General features: G+C 34.7%; 2 protein-coding genes across 5 annotated transcripts in view; one reads left to right on the top strand and one right to left on the bottom strand.

Moving 5' to 3' along the window:
* Positions 1 to 16152, top strand: part of LOC125503387 (potassium voltage-gated channel protein Shaw-like) — a 26511-nt gene extending 10359 nt beyond the window's left edge. The window contains exons 4-8 of the mRNA XM_048663633.1: positions 4497 to 4691; positions 7232 to 7455; positions 10488 to 10756; positions 15199 to 15455; positions 15918 to 16152. Of these exons, the coding sequence (XP_048519590.1) occupies positions 4497 to 4691; positions 7232 to 7455; positions 10488 to 10756; positions 15199 to 15455; positions 15918 to 16133 (1161 nt within the window). The 3' untranslated portion in view covers positions 16134 to 16152. The remainder of the gene's footprint in view (positions 1 to 4496; positions 4692 to 7231; positions 7456 to 10487; positions 10757 to 15198; positions 15456 to 15917) is intronic.
* Positions 1 to 16474, bottom strand: part of LOC109538374 (potassium voltage-gated channel protein Shaw) — a 96529-nt gene that overhangs the window by 49606 nt on the left and 30449 nt on the right. The window lies entirely within an intron of this gene.

The raw sequence follows: 16474 nt of genomic DNA, 5'->3' as shown, positions 1-16474 counted from the left end.
AAATCTCCAGAACAGGTGCGAAACTTCCCGCTTGTCAGTGTCATATTTGACAGTAAATGGGGCCCAAATGGAGCTCCCATTTACTGAAATACCATGAATTTTGATCCCCCCATTCCAAACGTGAGTACCCCAGGCCATTTCCGTTACAATATGTAGCTTTAATTTTCAAATTTGCCTCTACTCCTATCTCACACAATTAACAAACAAAGTTAAGTAATATCTGGAAAAAATGACCTTCATCATCATCATCATATTAGCCCACTATAGGTGCACTGTTGAACATAGGCCTCCCGCAAACTGTGCAACTCATGCCTATTCTGCGCGACCTGCATCCAGTTCGTTCGGATTCTCCGTAAGTCGTCCGTCCATCTCGTCGGGGTCGTCCTCTACTTCGATAGAATCCTCTACATCGTGGTCTCCATTCGATAATTTTCTACTCCATCGATCGTCTCTAGTTCCCGCAACGGGACCTGCCCAGTTCCATATTAAAGAGGATATTTTCTTTACTGCATCCGTAACTCCTGTCCTGCGCCGTATATCTCTGTTATGTATTCTTTCCCTAAGTGATACCCCCAACATCGATCTTTCCATTGCTACTTGTGTTGTTCTTATTTTATTAGTCGATTTCTTAGTTAGTGTTAGGGTTTCGGCTCCATACGTCATCACTGGCAGGACACATTGGTTAAAAAGTTTGCGCTTTAGACATATGGGGAGTTCAGACTTGAATGATTCTCTGAGGTAGCCAAATGCTGCTCATGTCAAATTTATTATCCTAAAGATTTCAGAGGTCTGATTATCCCGGCCTATTCGGATTTCGTGGCCCAAATATTTATATGATGTCACTTGTTGTACTTCATTATCACCTAAGGGTATATTGGTGGATACTATTAGATTAGTTATAAATTGAGTTTTTGATATGTCTATTTTTAACCCAACTTGTCCGCATGCTTGGTGGAGTTTTTCAAGAGATGCTGTGGCATTGTCAATATGGTCTGAGATTAAAACTATATCATCGGCGAACCTGAGGTGGTTGAGGTTTTCATCGTTGACACTAATACCCATATCATCCCATATATTATTTTACAAATGTATTGAAGTAATGTATTAAACAGTCTAAGGGAATTAGTATCGCCCTGTCGAATTCCACGATTTATATTAAATTTGTCAGTATCGGCAAGAAGTCTAACATGAGCTGTGGCACTGTCATAGATGTTCTTGATGAGTGCTATATAGCGGTGGTCGATACGGCAATCTGCTAGGGCTAGAAGCATCTCATGTGGTTTGTGGTATTCGACACATTTTTCTATTAGAGATTTTATCACTTGTAGGTGATCGTTAGTACTATAGCCAGAACGAAAGCCAGCCTGTTCACAGGGTTGGTAGCTGTCAAGTTTGTTGGTGAGCCGCTTTGTAATTACTGCCATGAATAGCATGTATACGTGGGAATTAGGCTAATTGGTCGATTCCTCAGATCTGTGACATCGCCTTTCTTGTGCATAATTATGATGACAGCATTTGTCCATTGAGAAGGAGTTGTACCCTTTAGTAGGCAGGCATTGAATAGTTTTTGGACTACAACCAGCAAGGTTGATCCTCCTTCCTTGATATACTCAATTGTTATGTCATAATCGCCAGGCGATTTGTTAATCTTCATATTTTTGATAGCTGACTTAATCTCTTCAATAGTTACCTCTGGGATATCTTACGATCCCACGTTCTGGACTTTTGCTATTTGCTGTTGATTTAGTGGTTCACCTTGGTTTGAATATAGCTCTGAATAGAAATCCGTCACTACTATAAGCAATTTCTCCCTGCTCGTAACAATGTTCCCATATTTATCTGCTAACTTCCAGATGTTTCTTTTGCCCAAATTTAGTCTGCGTCGGAGTATCTTCATGCTTTTATTTTCTTCAATCGTTTTTTCTACCTGTGATGTGTTATATGTTCTAATGTCTTTTCTGATAGCTTTAGAGATGTATTTATTTAGCTGTCTTAGAGAGGGTATAGTTTGTTGTTTATTTGCCCAACACTTCCCTTCTATACTTCATCATATTTAATGTGTTTGTACTCAATTTTTCTTGCCTTTTCCTAATTTCACTACAGCTTTCTTTTCGGGCTTCTTGTATCGAATGGATAATTTGTTTATTCAGGTCTTCAACGTTTATGTGTTCTTCATTTCTGTGTTCAACATGTTGTAGATTGGACGTAACCATTGTTTCAAAGGCATCTATATCACAAATGCAGTTCTGCTTAAGCTTTCGTGTTCCAGATATCATCTTTTCTCGTTCTTTCCTTGTGTTGATTACAATTTTTGTTCGGACTAGGCGATGGTCACTGCCCACAGTGAAATTGTTTAGTACGGTGACATCTTGTATTATATCATTTCTATTTGATATTATAAAATCAATTTGGTTCTTCGTAACACCGTCGGGACTCAGCCAAGTCCATTTGCGCTGGTCACTCTTTTTAAAAAAGGAGTTCATACATAGCAGTTTACGGTGTAACATGAAATTCCGAAGCATACCGCCTCTACCGTTTCTTTCTCCATAACCGTAAGGACCCAGAGCAAATTCACTATCGTCTAATTTGTGGCCTAATTTTGCATTAAAATCGCCAAGAAGGATCGTATACTGTGCTTGGTCTTGTCGTATTGCTTTAGATATAGATATCTTCGTAAAAGTTGTCGCCTTCATCGTCACTGTGAGTTGATGTTGGTGCATACACTTGGATAATTTTCATTTTGTTTCTTTTATTAATATCTAGTAATAGATATATAACCCTTGTTGAGATACTTTATATTTTTAGTATTTTTAGTATACTGTTTTTGTGTGTTTTGTTGATGATAAAGCCTACTCCCCCTTCTAGCATTTCTTCCTTTCCTCTGTTGTGGAACAGATGTCCTGATTTGAGCTCTATTTAGTTCTCTCCCTTGCGTCGAACTTCACTGATACCTAACCCATCCAATTCCCATTTAATGTAACTTAGCTCTTCTTCTAGTTCGTGCATTTTTTGGTCGGTTGATAGTGTTCTTATATTATACGTGGCAATATGTATTTCCCTTTTTCCATGGTAGCCGGATCTATCCCGGAGATTCTTCGCACCCTTTGCTCTTAGCCTTGTCTGATTGCTACCGTAATCAGGGACTTTTAAGCCGCCGGGGACTAAGGGCCATTGTGTATTTTGTGTGTACATCTTTTTTTTTCTGTGGGGTTTATTTAGCCTGATACTCTGGTAGAGTATCAGGCTAAACCACGCTGGCCATTGCGGGTTGGTTGAGGGATGATATGACCGATTACATTTCGTTAATCCTCGGTTTAACAGTTATACCGGCTGTGACTCGGTCGCCAGCGCCTAGTTAGTTGTCTAGCAGGAGGTACCGGATAGCTGAGGAGATCGGCCACCACTCGTGCAGGTGAGGTTAGCATTTCAGCAGGCTTCATCCAGTTGCCATCGCTCCTTACCCCCCTTCGGGTGTAAATAAGACTTTATAATTGTAAACTTTGTATTCTTTGCAGTTTATCAAAACTGCCGTAGACAAATCGATAATTTACTAAAACGTACTGCCAGTCGGTAAAGTCAGACATTTTTTAACCATCTTTCACAGTTTTGAGTTAATTAGGACCTAATTAGGACTTAAGAGCTATTTGGTAACGTAGTTTTTTAAGAATACTTATTGATGCCTGAAATTCGACGACGAAAGAAAAATATTGGAAAAAGCAGATTTATGACAAATTATTGCAAAACATACATCAAGCCATGGGCAATAAATTATCTGTCATGCTAATCCAGTCGTTCATTTGCAACTAAGTTAACATCCTGCTTTTTACTTTGCAACATATAATCATGTAGTTGAGGGAAACTTTAGATCTGTCGCTATATTTGGCAATTTATCTTACATGAAAACGCGGCGGGATAAATTATGCCTCAATAAATCTAAAAGGTGTAAACTTTGCGTAAGGAATCCATAGGAAACTGATCAATCTTCTTACAACAAGGTCGTTATTTCAGGATCCTATTTTATTTTCCTATGCCAAAGTTATATAGATTTTCGAATAATATATGCTAAGTCATCAATTACGTTTAAGGTAGCGAATCAACACATGGATTGGCTGATATACAATCAATATTGTTGGATATATTGTTTTGCTGTTGAATTACTTTCCGAAGATAAATCAGATGAATTGTTCAGTTGTGCCCGTCTTTTCTACTGCCATTTATCAAAAAAACGGAAAGAAATTGAAGCAAACAGAAAATGTTCAAAACATTTATCATGGAATGAAAACTGTCCCTATTTATGAGCAATATATAATTTTGTAATGTTAAAATTAAACCGAGGGTGGAAACTGGCAGTAATTAGTGGTAATAATTGTGTTGCACGAATCAGATACTCTCTCCTCAGAAGAATACATAAGACTCCTTTCATCTCAAGTTTTGAAACAGACATTTAAAACTTCCTGTTTATTTCGTTCTAATATTTCTTTTTTTTTCTATTTCAGCATAGAGACACCCAAGAAACTTTAGCTGTTTTAGATAGGTTAGATTTAGATACTGAAAAACCGAGCGACGAAGAAATAGCTAGGAAATTTGGTTTTGAAGATGCCTATTTCAAGGGCAGATTATCATGGTGGCAGTTAATGAAACCTAAACTATGGTCTCTATTTGATGAACCCTACTCGTCAACAGCGGCAAAAGTAAGTATTTTATTTCAGCGGAATTTTTATCAAACCGGCGCGTTTAATTAAGTGTGCCTTAAGCAGTCATTCCAAAGTTATTTTTGCAAATTAGTTAGGAAAGTAAAATAAAGGCCTTCAATTAATTGGAAAAGATATTAGTGGAATCTGTTTGAAGAGGGTATAGAGTTTAAGACGGATGTTTGTTAAGCCGATAACTTTTTATTCTGAAAGTCATCTTTGCTTGAAAAGGGTCTTTAGTAATTTATTTGGGCCCTCAACCTGCCGAAGGGATAAGGGATAACCCTTATGACAGTTGAAAACCCTTATTAAAATGGTGATTATGGAAAAAACTGTCTGAGCTGCAAATGTGGCCTTATGGAGTTGTGGCTATCGAAGCTAACAGTATTTCACTCATAGTAAACTCTAAACTATAGTCTAACTCTAAACACTGGACAATTATTATTATTGCGAGTAGAGCACAGATATTATATTGGAAGGGATGAAAAAGCTAAACCCTAGATTAATTTATTCCTAATTGATAGGCTCCGTTAATTAAAAACCTTGCAAAGTAATGAGGTTAGTGTTCGGTTACATTCGTTAAAATGCAGTATCTTTTTACAAATTAATTGTTTGCCTTTGCCAATATGAATCAATTATTATACCTGTCTAATAACAAAAAAACAGCAAAGTAAAAACCGTTTCTTCGTAAAGTTATTGTTTGTTGCTAATTTATTTTAGTACGTATTTTCCTGTTCTGATTGTGGTGCTATTTAAAAATGTCTAACGTATTTTTGAAAATACGTTTTTTCAGCTTCATTCAGGTATTCACAATTAACTATTCAATCGAATAAATTGTAAAATTATATGAAGGCACAGATAACTTATTTAAAATTAAGAAAACTAAAAAAAGGCCGAGTAATACCTACAGATATGAGTTTTTTCAGCATTGCTAAAACAAAGTTGACATATTTTATAGATTTTTCAGAAGAAGCCTGATCTAAAAAGTTTGCGAGCAGGTAAAGTTTGGAGCGTTCCATTATCATTTAAAGTACGAGACAAAATGCTATGATATGGGCTTATTTTAATTAAAATACTTTTCGAAGTTTGATTTGTTCAATGGAAGTTCGCTATTTTCAAAGGTTTTTAATTAATTGTCTGTTTTAAACTTTGTTAATGAGTTAATAGAGCAATTTTTGTCATCTTGTGGTGTCCAAATTGGTTACATTATTGGAAGTCTTTTATTAAGGATCACATCAAGTGAACATTTCCGATCTCTTCAAATAAAACAATTATATTGTCCAAACTGATGCATCGCTCTAATATCGATAGAACAATACGCAGATATCGCATCATATTCCAATAATCGCAGATTCATTGATATACACGAATTGGTTTACATTACCATCATTTACATCATTTGCCATATACTGGAATTGTTAGGCAATATGTGACAAAATTTAATTTATGACACATATTGAAAGTACGTGAATGACTAATTTCTTTATAAATGTCTTATTGTGGTAAAACAATTGATTCGAATTCACAAAAAAAGTGCTTGTAATGAACCGTTTCCTAAATTTGCCAAATAATTAAATTTGAATGAATTAAAATTGATCTACTTAGAAGATCCACAGTCTCGCTAATTTTACCAACAAAAAATTAATTTTTGCCCCTCAACGAACATAGAGAATATTTTATAATCAAGAGTTTAACACTAATACAAATCAATGAATACATGATTCGGAAAAATATTTGAATATTAAACATAGTCAATAAATCCTTGGAAGAAGAAAGAGCGGAAGTGAATGAAGACCGAATGCACAGCTACATTGCAACTGAATTGATGATTAAGAATTAAATTAATTTGTTTCACTTGTTTTTTGCGTCCCAATTGGAAAATTAAGTTGAACTATCTATCTATCACTATCTAATTAATTGGCCGACGTTTCGACCGTTATTGGGGTCTTCTTCAAGGCTCAAATTCTATGTTGAAGTTGTGTCTAATTAAATGATACATTATAGTGAATGCATTCCCATGGCAAAACGCCAGTTATTTAAAAAAAACCGTAAATATGCATTATGTCGAATATGAACGAATTAACGACATACATATTATCGCTGGGGCAATTTTTAAATTACATTGGACTTCTATTAGCCATTAGCCTGGAAAGAAATGCTCAAGCATTTCATCTACTTGTTGGACTGAAGAAAGGACTGACTATATTTATCTTCAAAACATTTATTTGCTTTAATATGCGACTTGCGAAAAACGAGCAGTCATATCTAAATCCTGATGGAAAAATTGAATAAAACCCACTAAAGGAAAGCGAAAAATTATGAAGACTTATGCAAATATAACGGATAGGATCATAAGGAGGGTTGGAGTAGGTACAAGTTAATTAACGGAAATTTATTCAGTTTTAACAAGATCTTCATAGAATTCTTATGATATTTTGAGTGAGTGAAACATTTATTTAACTACTATTTTTAAACTAGTTTTTAAAACTTACGTAACAATTGGAAGTTTCTTTCCACGTTAATTGATTTTTTTGTTTCAGGTAATAGGAGTTTTGTCAGTATTTTTTATCTGCGTGTCTATTTTATCGTTTTGCCTGAAAACCCATCCCGACATGAAAGTTCCAGTCATCAGTAGGATACTTGTGCGGACAGCGAACAATTCGAGTGATTATGTTTTAGACAAATCGGACACTGATGCTCACATAGCATTTTTTTATATCGAGTGCTTTTGTAATGCCTGGTTTACTTTCGAAATTTTAATCAGGTAAGTAAAAATATAACTGTTCTGGATGTATAGTGCGGAAATTATTCGTATGATCTATGTGAAAATCCACCTACTATTTTTTTAAGTTGTTGTAATCAACGTATTCTAAGCGAAACTTGACATGCAACTTCCTAGTGTTGGGCTTTGCAACACTCTCTCGTAACTTTTCCGATTTCACAAACCAACATGCCTCTAGTTCCATATGTTGCAAAAATGCGTCTATAATGCAAACTAAGCAAAAAAGATGTTCATGACTTTGGACAATTTCTCCTGTGGCCATACAAATTGGTATCTTCCGTTTCATATGGAGATATTATATAGAAATATTTATGTTGAATACTCAGTGTTAATGCTGCTCAGACAAATGATTTAAATTTCAACATTTCTCCATCCAAATGTACTACTTTCTACACTACGTAAAGTTGAATAAACCGAAAACTAATTCACAAAATATCCTCATTAGCAAATCTTTAAAATAACATAGGGAGATGAATGGCAGGGCGATTCGATATATATCATTTCGATTCTCAGAGAATTACGTTTAATATGTGTCAATATATGGAAGCAATTTATTAACTCCGGAGAAACCCTTTTCGTTTGCTTTCCCCACTTTCCACCACATTGGTGAACGTCTCGGAAAATCTATCACGTAAGGACTGGAGAATTTGCCATGTCTTTTTGGCACTCCGCCTTTATTAATTTCGGGACAATGGCAAGGATTAGTGGTTGATTGATATAGCAGCACGAAAGTCAATTTAGCGGTAAATGGTCGAATTTATGGAAACCTAATTTTGCGACAAACGTGGCCGATCAGATTTGATACTTAAGGTTTCTTTACGGTAATATGAAAAAATTGAAAATATTGCAATGAGAAACAGAACGTATTGAAGCAACGAATGAATGTTTCATGAACGTCAGTTGATGTTCAATATCGCTTTGAGCCGCGTCAAAGAATGTTCAAACATGGGGATTTGAAATCTGAAATCGCCGGAGGAACACATTAATGCAAGCCATTAAATCTATTGGTTTAATATCCCAGCTCAAAAGAAGGATATTCTCTTTCCAGAAATATTTCGTTCAAAAATACAGCTTTATAAATAAATCACTCCTCGCTATATTCTAAAGACATTCAGTGAATCGCCGTTTCTCAAGAATTTTAATTGCAACGGATTCTACCAAAATGGTTACAAGACAGAAGTTTATTTGGCGAATACTATGCCAGTATACTAAAATCGAAATCAAAAAATGTATCAATTAATGTTTACTTTACAAATACATAATCCAGAGTTGTCAAAAAGTTCCATGAAATCAAACTTTCGTTTCAGGTTTAATAATTATTTTACGAGTTTTATACAGTAAAATGACGAGCGTAATAATAAAAATTTATGAGCTGAAAGAAACTAGGCAATCAATTCAAGTTGATTTTATTGTGCCCTCAACTTTGCTGTTGAATAATTTAGCATACATTAACGCTATAATTCGAGAAACTCCCAACATTAAATCTTATTGCAATTGATAGATCCAGACAAATATAAATCGAAAATTTTCCTTGGGCTGTAACTATCAAACTATTTCGCATAATCCCGATCGACATCAAGATTTAAATCTTAGCTAAGCCGGCGACATTCTTTTTGCGCATAAAATTTAATAACAGAACTCCCGAAAACGAAAACAGCTCGATAATCACAATGTAGGTTATTAATTTTGTCATTTTTTATTTGCAGTAATATATTTTCCCTTTAGTAGCTTTCAAAAGATCAAAAGACTTCACTTGTTATTACGCATAAACGATTCATTATTTCCTTTTTAATTACAACTTCCTTAACAACGAGCTTTTCGGCTTGAATTGTTCCTACAAAAATAAATTTTAATAATTCTCTGTATGATGTAAATGGCAGCACAAAATCAAACATAATGTGAAATACGACAGACTGCTACATTCTCTTTAACTTAATTTGCTGTTTTTGGACATAATGAAAGACGTAAGTCTTCTGATTCCTGGACGGGAGATAACGCATATGGTGGAAAGTTTCCTATGTTTTCCTTAAATTTAGTTAATTTTAATTACGTTTTCAGTTCTATCCAATATTTGTTGTCCAAAACAGTTGCCAGAACTCTTGTTTTTATGTTTGACAATATTGATTAGAAAATATCAAAAACTAGGAAATCGAGACTGAAAAACACTTTGTTTTTCGTAGCTTTATTTTGTATTCACGTACGAATCGAATGTTCACATTCGATTCTTACATAAAAAAGATACTCTAATCGTAACATGTCAGACTTTAAGGCTGTTTCGGTTTTGACAACAGTTAAATAAAAAATGTATTCATTATTCCCCAATGCGATGAGTATTTAATAATAAAATGCGCACTTGTATCCTTAAATCAGTCTTAAATCATGATCAACTGACATCTGAGTTAACTATTAATAATTTTTTTGTTACCTAAATGGCAGAGCAGGAATTAAAATCTGAATCAATTTGATTTCACGGCATGATTTTTAACTTTATTTGCCAATTTTTCAGTCGAAAGAGTTTTCAGTCGAAAGAGCTTCGAAAAAGTAAAGCTGTGTACAATATGTCGAATCACGTTAAGTGTGTTTGGGTTTGAGATCCGATTATCGAGAAAAACACAAACAACGGCCTACCGGATCAATAGCGCAGTAATTCGCCGTTGTTAACGTTATCGATGCTGCTACTTTGCACATTGGGCTGATTTAAGTCGTTAATAGCCCTCACTATTGTTTGCATTTGATATATTAATTAATACTGGGTAACAAAAGATGCGCCCTGGTTTCAAATGCTCTTACAATTGTGAGACTTAGAAATTACCAAACAATTTTTGAATACGGAAAGCTGAAAGAAGTTTTACAAATAAATAGAAATTCAACGTCGACGCAACGTCGACATCGACATCCATGTTTCCGTAACAGAACTGCAGCACATGCAAAACACAAATGGCTTCAATATCTGCCTCTATTTTATAACGAATAATTTAAGCTTTATTTGAATACAGGCTTATTCTCTTATTTAGGTTTATAGCAAGTCCAAACAAATGCGACTTTATCCGATCGTCAGTTAACATCATTGACTACATAGCAACTGCAAGCTTTTATATTGACTTGCTGTTGAGGCGATTCGCATCCCATTTAGAAAATGCCGACATCATGGAGTTCTTCTCTATAATCCGAATTATGAGGCTCTTCAAACTAACGAGGCATTCCTCCGGACTGAAGATTCTAATACAGACTTTTAGAGCTTCAGCGAAAGAACTCACGCTACTGGTGTTTTTTCTTGTTTTAGGTAAGTTGTCTACAATTGTTGGTGCAATTTATTTATTTTTTGTACTTTATTTTAATTAATGATTTGTTCATGTTCATTCGGTATTTTACCTAAGTTTTTTTATTGATTTGTAAAATAAGTATTGTTGGATTAGTCTGTAATTATTCTCAAAACAAGCAAGCAAGCAGGCAAGAAGTTGAGTGTTGCCTCAATTGTGACCATGCAAGCCATTAATTAATATAATATTGGCTTTTGCGTGGTGGAAAATAAAAAAAATATGTTTATAGCATCAATGGAATATTTTTTGATGTATGACGAATTTGCCTGTATATGCGTCGTATCTTTCAATAACGCTTTAGACTGATCGTCAGACTACCAATTAAACAAACGAAATTTTTTAGATACGACGGATCTCAATAAACCTTTTATTGAGATATTTTTTCAGAAGTTCCAAACCTTTTTTGACGGAACACCCGTCAAACTCAAGCTACTGTACTCAAAGTTTCGAAATTGTTTTACAACTCCAAAGCAAAAGTAATAATTTTAAATGAGCCATTCTCTGGGAATTTTACTTTGTTTCTGAAACTATTTGTGTTATCAGCACTCAGGAAGGATACCTGTCATGGCCATGGGTAACTCAGTTAATTTTCAGGAGTTTGCACAGAAATGGCTTGTTGCGTCAACCCAACCGGCACAGTAAATTACCGGTGCAGTTGCCTTGCATTCACCCATTTGATAAAACGTTGCTCCTATGAAAGGTGGTAAACTTTTTTTTAGGTGTTGAAATACCCGACCCGGGCCTCCTAAATTTTTGAGTTGAATGCTACGCGTAATTATAATTGCAGCACACAGAGAAACAAAAGATGTTCAGACACAAAAAATTTACTTTTTACCTTTACTTTACCCAAGTTCACAGTTGTACCCCACACATCGTTGAGAAAATTTTGCTTAGGATTGCAAAAACTGTTACGGAACACATTTTGCATCGCGTTTTTCGGACATAAATTTTTCTAAAACTACAAATACTCTACAAGTTCAGAGTTGTACGTTCAGTAATGAAAAGTGCGCTCGAAATGTCGTCAAAATTTCGTTATATCTTCAAAATTTAATTCAAATCACATGAAATGCTGCTTCGTAAATATTCATTTGAAAATGACCGCTTTTGCGCAACTGCAGACTCGTCAATAAAAACTCAAAAATATATCCAGTAGAAACTTGAAAGAGTGACATTATGTAGAAGAAGTTTTTTTATGGAATTTTTGCATAACGTTGCACCTAAATATTTCATGTTCAAATTTCGTGTGAGTTTTTGCGGCAAATCCCCCAGAGTTTACTCACGCACGTTGTTATAACTTAAGCGAGTCACCAATTCTCTATTCGATAATAGAAAAACGAACTCTGTGGCTTAAATGGTTCACGAGCAATGTCAAAAAATGTGGTCTGCTTCGGGCGATTTTACAATTTAACGAAAAACAGGCAACACTGAAACTCTTGACTTTTTTTTACAAATAACATAAAACTGGAACCCATATTTGCGTATTTGAAACGGTTATTTGGAGACAAACTACAGATGAGCTTGATGCAAAAATACAAAGTCGTCCAAAATATTTCCAAAGTTTAAAAATTCCTTATGGAGGAATCAATAGGTTAATTGAAACCAGATCCACACTGTCAACTGATGCTAACTGTATTGAATACTGGAATCTAAATTTCCATATCTGAAGCGGTTCTTTAGCGAAAAACTGCAGACGAGCTTAATATGAAAATATAAAGCCGCCCAAAATATTCCCAAAGTTTAAAAATTTACTGCGCAAAAACCAATAGCTCAATCGATACCAACCTTATGAGGCATTTGATGAATATGGGACTAAAATTTCTACATCTACATGGATGGCAACCAGGGGAAAAGTCATGCTGAACTTATCGAAACCTGCGTAGTGCCACCTGGAAAGAAAGAAAAAAAATATGTTTAGTGCAGCAGGAAATCTCTCCAAAGCGAAACTTATTTCAAATCATCAAAGCAAAGAGATAGAGAAATATAACGAATCCATCACATATCATTGAAGCAAAAAAATTTATAGATTAGACATCATTCATACCAGCTGTCTGCAAGCTCCATGCTCCATTTTCTAGCCATTAATCCTCAAGCAGTTAACTACACTTTTACAAACTACCGCACTTGCCATAAGAGCCACAATAATCCTATATTTCTCATCGAACAACGCGATTCATACAACTTAAAGGATTATCGACCGATTTTGTCCACTGTCGGTAGCAAACTGAATATCTTCTCGAGAAAAAAAAACTCCGAACTATAGAATAAACATGATTATTTAATCATTTCGGGTTCGCCCTTTCGATGATTCATGCTTTACTTTTCAGCAGTTCGATTTTAGTTTGTTTATTGTTGACATTTTTGTAGAAAGTGTCTTCACACGGCAATATTTTCAAAGGCAAATTTCAACTTAACGAAAGACAACAACAAAAAAACGAAAAACGCTCCCAGTGCCGATCTTTCACTAATTTAATTTTAACATTAGAGCCATTTATTTTTGTCTGAATTTCACTCAGCTGGAGTGATTAATACACAAAACTAAATTTAATAACCGACTTATTTTTTTTTTAAATATTGACTAAACAAAAAACCGCGGAGAACTCATTTAAAAGTTGCTCAATTTCCGAGTGATGATAGAAACCAACAAAATTTCTTCAACTAGTTAAAAATGTAAAAAAAATGCAGTGAGTTAATGGTTCGAGGTGCAGCGCAGTGAGTTAAGTTTATAGTTGATCATTTCTCATCATGATGTTTTCATCCCAGAAATCTGTGGTTAATTTTTGTACAGACTTTTTACAGACTTCCGGCATATTAATAATTAGTTTTCATATATTTTTTCAAATATTTTAGTTGCGTTTTGTCTATTAAGACTGGTATTAAGAACTATGATTATTTTTCCTTTTTTTGGAAAGTAAATGACCGACTTAACATGTACTGGTTTGCTTCACTACAATAAGTAATCGCGTGCAGATGAAGCAACTGTTTTTTGCAAATCTAGTCAGTTCTGATTAATATTAAAAAACTAGTAATTTTCCCACATTTTCTTCAAATTAATTCGGAAAACATCAGTCTTTTTAAAGGCCCACAGAGCTAAACTATTAAACCATGTAAAAGATATATGGCAAACCGTTATCATTTTTCAGTATTCAATAAATCGAACTTTTTCCAATCCGGCTTCTTGAGCTACTTGCCGTCAAGATATCATTGAAAACGCGTTAACATACTCTTATATTGCCACTTCGATATTTCGAATGCTTCTAATGGGTATTTCTTATGAATCTCACTTTTCACAGATTCTGAGTTTCCAAATTTATCTGCTACTCGATTTACTACATTTGAAGAGGTTTCTCGCTTCACTTGAAACCGAGAGAAAAATCTAATTCATTCTTGAAAACAGCTTGGTTGCATTTGTAAACGACAGTGAAAATGGAAATTTAGAATTTATTTAATGTTTAATTTAAAACAAAATGAAAAAGAGACAAGAGAATGTAGTGTAAACGTGTGCAGACAAATGTGCATGTTTTGATAGCAGCTGATTTTACGCATAAAAATATTTCAAAACGATCAAACAAGTTTCCTAAATTGTTTCTGCTTTTTGAGGGCATGATTTTTTATTTGGTTCTAATACTCTGTAAATCTATAACGATAGATTCCTGGGCTATCGCCTTTATTGTAACAAAATTGAGTTCATTTTGGAAGTTAATTAAGATATTTAAATAAACTCTCCTTCTCCGCACGACTGGGAAAAGCAGCCGAGCTAAGTCTACCAAAAGTATTCTAAACTATACGCAGAGTCGCTCTTGAAATATTAGCTAATTAGCTTGCATTATTAGCTCTTGGAGAGCCATCCTGTATACAGGGTTATTCAAGTTATACGACAAGGCAGAATGCGGATGAACTATTCGATTTTTTGAAAGCATCACTTTATGGAGAACTGTGTGATGCAACGTGATGAAATGTGACAATTTTGTGATGCATAGGAAGTACGAATTATTAGATTTATTCCAAAGTTGCATTTACGTTGATGAAATCCGGGGGAAATAAATGAGAAATAAAAAGCTTGCGGTTTAGGTATTAGTTAATTGATCAAATCGAAGATCCTTTTTAAATGACAAATGATCAACACCAATTTCGAGTTTGGACACCAAATTATATTTGGCGGCTACTAATGTTTGGCTAACTTTGTGACAAAGTAATAAAAATTAGACTTAGACTTACAGGGTGTAGTTTGTGTTCAAACAATTGCAAATTTTGTACCTCAATCGAGTTAATTTTTTCAACCACATGACATATCCAAATCAAGATATCCACTTTTTTATATACCTTGGCTACATGTTCATTAGCTAGAAGTTATATCCGTACTAAAAACACTGAGTCGATGTTAACTATGTTCGTTCATCTTTTGCAGGAATTGTTATATTCGCCAGTTTAGTGTACTATGCCGAAAGGATACAAACGAACCCGGACAACGACTTTAAAAGCATCCCTTTAGGACTATGGTGGGCTCTAGTCACTATGACTACAGTGGGCTATGGGGATATGGTGCCCAAAACCTACATTGGGATGTTTGTGGGTGCCTTATGTGCCTTGGCAGGTGTACTGACGATAGCTTTACCAGTACCTGTGATTGTATCAAATTTTGCTATGTATTATAGTCATACGCAGGTAGGTACCACCAAAATTTGATTATTCTGTGAAACGGTTATTTGCACGTTTTTTTTTCGTTGTATTTGAATATTTATAGCCAGTTCTTCTCCACGAATTAAATGTTTTTTAGCACTCGCAAAAGCAACAGAAACAATCATTCGAATCTAATTATATCGTATGTATTAATTATTTACCGGATCGTTAGCGTCAATTATCTATCCATAGTAATCCCAGTGCCAACACGCATCTCATCTCTTCATAGCCAAGATATTTTTTTCAGAAAAATATATGAAACTGAATACTAAACCAAATATATACAAATTTAATAATAAGTGTGTGTTTTGTGCATTACAAAATATTATTTTAATATGTTTTTTGTGAAAAATACATTTTTATCAGAGCGACTGGAATGATTTCCAAACAAAACATAAAGCTTTTGTCAATTCATACGGTAAATTTATTTTACTTTATCACTTTAAGGCTCGAGCCAAACTACCGAAAAAACGACGTCGTGTTCTCCCAGTAGAGCCTACTAGAGGCCCAAGGATACCAGGCCCTGTTATGCCCGGGGCTGCCCCGGGCCTGGGCAATGCAGCAGGACCGGTGGCAGCCCAAAACCGAAGAGTAAACGCAGTCAAATCGAATCATCCGAGCAGAGAAAACCTGTTGGGCGCCCCTGTACCAAAAATGGGTTAGTATCAGAGTGGAGGTGTCATTTTCGTAAGTAAATATCACATTTTGTTTTAAATTTTTATCAGATTTTGTATTCTGCTAATATACAAGGTTATTCACGCTATACGGCACGGACGTTTGCGGCTAGCCCATTTGTTTTTTGCAAAATATTATTTGATAAATTCACAGACGCCTAACGGGTGCACATTTTAAAAATATTTTTGTAATGTACAGAGTATCCCAAAATCCCTAAAAGTATCAAGTTGTGTTTTTCTAAATGAAATACTTTTTTAAATATTATTGCATTTTTGGATTCTCTGAGCAAAATAAGTGTTTGTTTTAATAAGATTTATAATGTCTAAATC

The sequence above is a fragment of the Dendroctonus ponderosae genome, unplaced genomic scaffold (assembly GCF_020466585.1).
Source record: "Dendroctonus ponderosae isolate FM_Combo_2020 unplaced genomic scaffold, Dpon_F_20191213v2 Dpon_F_20191213_2, whole genome shotgun sequence".
In the NCBI taxonomy this organism is placed as follows: Eukaryota; Metazoa; Arthropoda; class Insecta; order Coleoptera; family Curculionidae; genus Dendroctonus; species Dendroctonus ponderosae.
The sequence above is the reverse complement of the archived record's forward strand: the minus strand, read 5'-3'. Positions and strand labels throughout refer to the sequence as shown.